Source organism: Schistocerca gregaria, chromosome 4 (genome assembly GCF_023897955.1).
Source record: "Schistocerca gregaria isolate iqSchGreg1 chromosome 4, iqSchGreg1.2, whole genome shotgun sequence".
NCBI classification, from domain to species: Eukaryota; Metazoa; Arthropoda; class Insecta; order Orthoptera; family Acrididae; genus Schistocerca; species Schistocerca gregaria.
In genome coordinates, this window is record NC_064923.1 from 329,313,628 (window position 1) to 329,319,627 (window position 6,000).

Below are 6,000 nucleotides of genomic sequence, written 5' to 3' on the forward strand. Positions count from 1 at the left end.
GACGCTTTCCATGTGGGAATGACCAGCAACAAACTGTCCATTCGCATGAATGGACACAGGCAGACAGTGTTTGTTGGTAATGAGGATCACCCTGTGGCTAAACATGCCTTGGTGCACGGCCAGCACATCTTGGCACAGTGTTACACCGTCCGGGTTATCTGGATACTTCCCACCAACACCAACCTATCTGAACTCCGGAGATGGGAACTTGCCCTTCAGTGTATCCTCTCTTCTCGATATCCGCCAGGCCTCAACCTCCGCTAATTTCAAGTTGCCGCCGCTCATACCTCACCTGTCTTTCAACAACCTCTTTGCCTCTGTACTTCCGCCTCGACTGACATCTCTGCCCAAACTCCTTGCCTTTACAAAAGTCTGCTTGTGTCTGTGTATGTGGGGATGGATGTGTGTGTGTGTGTGTGTGTGCGTGTGCGTGTGCGTGTGTGTGTGCGCGCGCGAGTGTACACCTGTCTTTTTTTCCCCCTTAGGTAAGTCTTTCCGCTCCCGGGATTGGAATGACTCCTTACCCTCTCCCTTAAAACCCACATCCTTTCGTCTTTCCCTCTCCTTCCCTCTTTCCTGAAGAAGCAACCGTTGGTTGCGAAAGCTAGAATTTTGTGTGTATGATAGAGAGCGAGAGAGAGAGAGAATGTGTGTCTCAAGTTTGAGAATGATTGTTTGGTTCATTGGAAAGAAAGGCGTGGTAAATAAAGTGACTTCTAATTGTAAAATATATGTGCATTTAATACTTACAATGAGTTAAAGCAGTGACTACTGTGTTAACTCTCAAAATATGCAAAATAAAGTCACATTATAAATGTTGTACTAGCATGTAGACTTCATTCTTTATCGTCATCTATTTCCGAATTTGTATTTAAATGTCAGGTTCCTTCTTTCATCATATAATGCTTTGTGGGGAGCTATCATTTTTATTTTAATTATTCTCCACATTGACAGTAATTCCAGTTACTAACACTATGATTTTTTTTAGTTCTGTTTCTAATTAATTGATACTGGTATTGCAGGTACCAGGCAGAGGATAGAGATCTTGAAGCACAAATGCTTGCTAAAGGGCTTCGGCTGACACCTTTGAGAAAAGAGTCACATGTATGACTCTCCCAGCATAAGACTATGTTTTGATCAAATGCATCCAGTAATGCTCTGCAATGCCAAAACTGCATGTAGAGATTATTTGTTTGCATGTGAACAACATTCTTGCATTTCATTTAAATGTTATGACCAAAGTTTTCTTATTGATACTTGGTTTAAATTAATAATGAAATGGCTGAAACTATTTGTTGCCACCTTCATGTATTTTATAATTGTAAATATGTCCATAAAAAGTATTTATTTTAGTTGTAGTTCATTTCAGTTAAGTTGTGAATGGAAAGTATTTGTCACTATTGATTTTGAGTAATGTACTGGACTCCCGCTATCTTATCTGTAGTAAAATTAAAAAAATAGAACCAGAGCAGTGAATTCTGACTGACACATTGTGATATTTGAAGTAAGATTTATAATGACTAACTACGAGCTTTAAATTGCAGCTATTCTTGACAAAAATTGTTGGTAGCTTTAAATTATTTTTAATTATTGTGCTCTGTCCATCACATCTTTAGTATTTGTAAATGGATACATATAAAATATATTTTCTATAATTGCAAGTTATATTTTTATCTTCAGTTTTGTGAATAGGCGAGCTCAATACATACCGTAATTTTAATTTATACAAAGGTCTAATAGCAAAATGCTTGAGCTACAACAGGAAATATTTCCTTTGGAGTATTTTTAATAGAATTTGACGTATGTATTTTTTAAAACATTTTGTGTATGTATGCTCGTGAATGGAACTACCACTTCACTTTTCTGAAGTTACCAAGCAAGAGATTACATGTGAATGTATCATGTGTCTGAATTGTTTAGATTTTTTATTTGTCACATTGAGCAAATACAGTTTATAAAGCAATGTCAATTCATTTGGAATAAGGTGTAAAAATTACTAAAAAGACATTTTTGATGCAGAGCCTAATGTTGTATTTATATGTAAATAAAAGATATTGTTTGTATTTCATAAGTGCAATTTGATACATATGTAACAAATAAAAATGTTGTTTAGATAGAAATACTCTTTGTATACATTTTTCAAATTATTAAAAACTTTTAACAAAGACTGGTTCATTTATGTTAGCTTTTGTTAAGTCTGTTCAGAAGGATCACCCTAAGATGGAAGGATCACCCTAAGATGGAACAAGTAGTTGAGTGCAAGGAAAGGTTAGGGGATTCCTGAGAAGAGCACAGAAAGAAAAAAAAAAGATGGGAATGTCTGGGGAAGAAACCAAAGACAGAAAAATAGTTAAAGTTTTCATAGTGAGTAGTGTTCTTTAAGAAAAGTGTATGAGAGAAACTACATAGAGACCATCTGGCCATTATAAACGGTCAACAATCCAAAATGCAGCATTTGAGACTCATATTCAGAAAATACAGCTACGGCAATTGTGAATTAATCAAATGCTGCAAATGACAGATGCTTCACAAATCAATGGAAGAGGCCAAGTCAGCAGCAGAGATTTGGACTAAAACCAATGTTTCATCCCTTCTCTGAGATCCAAGATAGGCTACATACCATTAAAGACAGTGTAAGTCTTAGTGTCTGGTGTGTATAATATCCCCTGCAAATGTAGCAGCACCTGTATACAACAAATGATTTGCCCTGGAACTGAGCACTGACCAATAACAGCTTATTTTCTCAATGCTTAATGTCTGTGGTATCATTAATTTAATTTTTACCAAAATTAAGGACAATATGGGGGTCACTCCCTTGAGGACATATTACATTTCACATACTCTTTATTTCCTTAGCAGAATAGTTAAAATTGTACTACAAATCTTCTTTTTTTTCGGTTGGAATTTTATTGCAGATTTTGTATGGGTGTGTTCAGAAACGTTATATAAAAATCTAGCTTCAATATGTAATTCTTATTTCCTTTTACAGGATACTTTAAAGTGTGTAATAATCCATGAAATATTGACCAGTTCTTTGAATAGCACTTTGTAAATTACTTTTAGAATCCTTTCCTATATAGCTTTTGCAGTATACAACCTAACAGAATCCACTGTGAAGCAGAAAGGATTACATGTTATGACAGTCTGTTTTCTTCTGTCATTTTTTAGTTGGTTATGGCATCATTGGTATCACTGTATGACACACTATGTACACTTCCTGAGGAATTTGATAGTGGAGCATGAACTTTATCATGAAACACATGTCCATGTTTTCCCTGTGTGTGTGTGTGTGGGGGGGGGGGGGGGGGGGGGGGCAGTGTAAAAGAATATCTATCTCTCAGAAGTTTACTGCTGATACATCAGGATGTAAGATGTTAGAATGTAGATAAGTCTGGTTCCACCAAAAGCAAGTCAGATGGAGGACGTCTGTCACATATTATGGTCAGGAACAGCAACAGCACACAGCTTTCCAAGGATGCTACAAGAAAAACTTGTGATCAAACTGAAGAAAGATGACTGGTCAAGAATAAGTACACATATAGGTTGGTATAGAGTCCTTCCATCAGCACTGGGAGCATGGCATGTGAACTCCTACTTCTCTGTTCTGGCCTGAGCAGAAAGGTTAAGAGATTCCAGTGCGCGAAAAACAGTGCAAAAGAAAATAAAAGGATAAAAGGAAAAATTTAACCATGCTACATTAGAGTACAATGTAAAATTTGAAAAGTTCAGTATAAAAAAAGAAACTATCAATAATTGATTTTATGTCTAACTGATAAAAGAAAGGGAGGGAGGGAGAGAGAGAGAGAGAGAGAGAGAGAGAGAGAGAGAGAGAGAGAGAGAGAGAGACCCTACTACTTAACACTCTTAATACTATAACAGCCAGAATATCCTCCTCTATTTACTCACACATTCAAATTTATACTACAAGACAACCAGTGGCAATTTACAATAAATGAAGTATGTCTCGGAGGCAAAAGTAAGACATACATAGAAATTCCTTTTTCAGCAATTTGACGTTGCAGGGAGGCTCAAAAGTGCAGGAACAAGTCTTCAGTTTGACCAATCTTAAAATAAATATGAAGCATGATAAAGCCATTTAAGCCAAAAGTGGTATAAATCTTTAGTAGGTGTTTGAAATAAGGTATAACTGCATAACATCTTTATCTGAATATTTGTTTTGGTGTAAATGGTTTAAAAAGTTTAACCAAAACATCACACAACCAGAATAGATTTTCTAAGACTTATAATTTGGAATGTTAAAAAACGTATTAGGTATTGTGGGCGTTACAACAAAATAATTTTTTTTTAAATTAAAAGAGGCTCTTCTGTGGTTCACTAACAAATTAAAATGTTTATATATCAAAAGTATGAGATAGCAAAAAACAGTTGGTTAAAAAACCTTTCAACCTGGTCTCAACTGAACCAGACACAACACATTAAACTTGTAAGTTGAGATGTGAGACTTCTAAATACTTCTTCATAAAGTTGTAGCAGAAATCTTTTACTGCCAATTTCTTTTCTCTATTAAGTGTTCTGCTAAATTGTAAGCCAACTTTTGAAACTCAGTCTTAGCTAGTGGCGTTAACCTGGAATCTAAATATCTCGTGTGCACTAAAAGCATTTCCACATAATTTTCTTCAAATGTTGATCTGCAAAAGCCCATGTGAGGTGTTGCCGATATCTGCTGATAACCTACAATGATTTTAATCTCCTTTGCAAATGTAGTTCCAGGAACAATAAAATGATCACGAGCAGTACTTTTGGTCATTTCTCCTTCCAAACCACATTCTTCATTGCAGTCTCTGACAAGAACTCAAGTGACCTTCACTACATGTTGGCCCATATTATCAAGCACTACCCTTACATGAATTCAATGCCGCTAAATCTAAATACAATATACAAACAACAGTAAACTCGCATGAGTAAGAGCAACTGGGGAAAAGTAGGCATTATAATGCTAACCTACAAAATAATAATAATAATAATAATAAAATGAGAGTTACTAATTATTACCCACCTTCTTTTGCACATTACAATAACAGAAATTCTACGGAATAGGAGGAGTTGTGAACGAGAAATGTTATCAGTTTGTTTTCGAATTTCACTTCACTGTCTGTCAGACATTTTATGTCACTGGGCAAGTGATCAAAAATTTTTGTTGCAGCATTCCTAAAGACAGCCCTTAATGTGTGTAATTGCCATTTTCACTCGGGAGTTGCATGTGAAAAGGGTTTTGATGTGATTATGGCCACACTATGAGAATTAACAAATTTTGAATGCGGAATGGTTGATGGTGCTAGACACAAGGAACATTCCATTTTGGAAATCATTAGGAAATTCAGTATTCTGAGATCCACAGTGTCAAGTGAGTGCTAAGAATACCAAGTTTCAGGCATTACCTCTCAACATGGTCAATGCTGTGGCCGACAGCCTTCACTCAACAACCAAGAGCAGCAGCATTTGTGTAAAGTTGTCAGTGTTAAATATAAAGCAACACAGGGTGAAATAACCACAAAAATCAATGTGGGATGTACAAAAAACTTTTCAGTTACGCCACAGTTAGGACATTGTGGCAAAATTTCATAATAATGAACTATGGCAGCAGACGACTGACATGATTCCTTCGCTAATACCACAACATTGCCTGTAGTGCCTCTCCTGGGCTCGTGGCCATAATTTTTAGACCATGGACAACTGAAAAACCATGTCCTGGTGTGAAGATCCCCGATTTCAGCTGGTATGAACTGATGGTAAGGTTCGAGTGTGGCACAGAATCCATGAAGCCATGGATCCAAGTTTAAGCTAGTGGTTGCTCCATAATGGTGTGGACTGTATTTACATAGAATGGACTGAACTGATCACTGACTGTAAATGGTTATGTCTGGCTACTTGGAGATCATTTGCAGCCATTCATGGACTTCATGTTCCCAAACAATGATGGAATTTTTGTGGATTACAATGCACCATGGCAAAACATTCATGATAATTCGAGGAATAATT

At 36.3% G+C, this 6,000-nt stretch overlaps 1 protein-coding gene across 11 annotated transcripts in view; it reads left to right on the plus strand.

Annotated features, from left to right (window-relative positions):
• Positions 1 to 2,167, plus strand: part of LOC126268005 (F-actin-monooxygenase Mical) — a 505,795-nt gene extending 503,628 nt beyond the window's left edge. For all 11 annotated transcript variants that reach the window (XM_049973389.1, XM_049973388.1, XM_049973387.1 and 8 more), the window contains one exon: positions 1,023 to 2,167. In XM_049973389.1, the coding sequence (XP_049829346.1) occupies positions 1,023 to 1,110 (88 nt within the window). In that variant the 3' untranslated portion in view covers positions 1,111 to 2,167. The remainder of the gene's footprint in view (positions 1 to 1,022) is intronic.
• Positions 2,168 to 6,000: the final 3,833 nt, after the last annotated feature.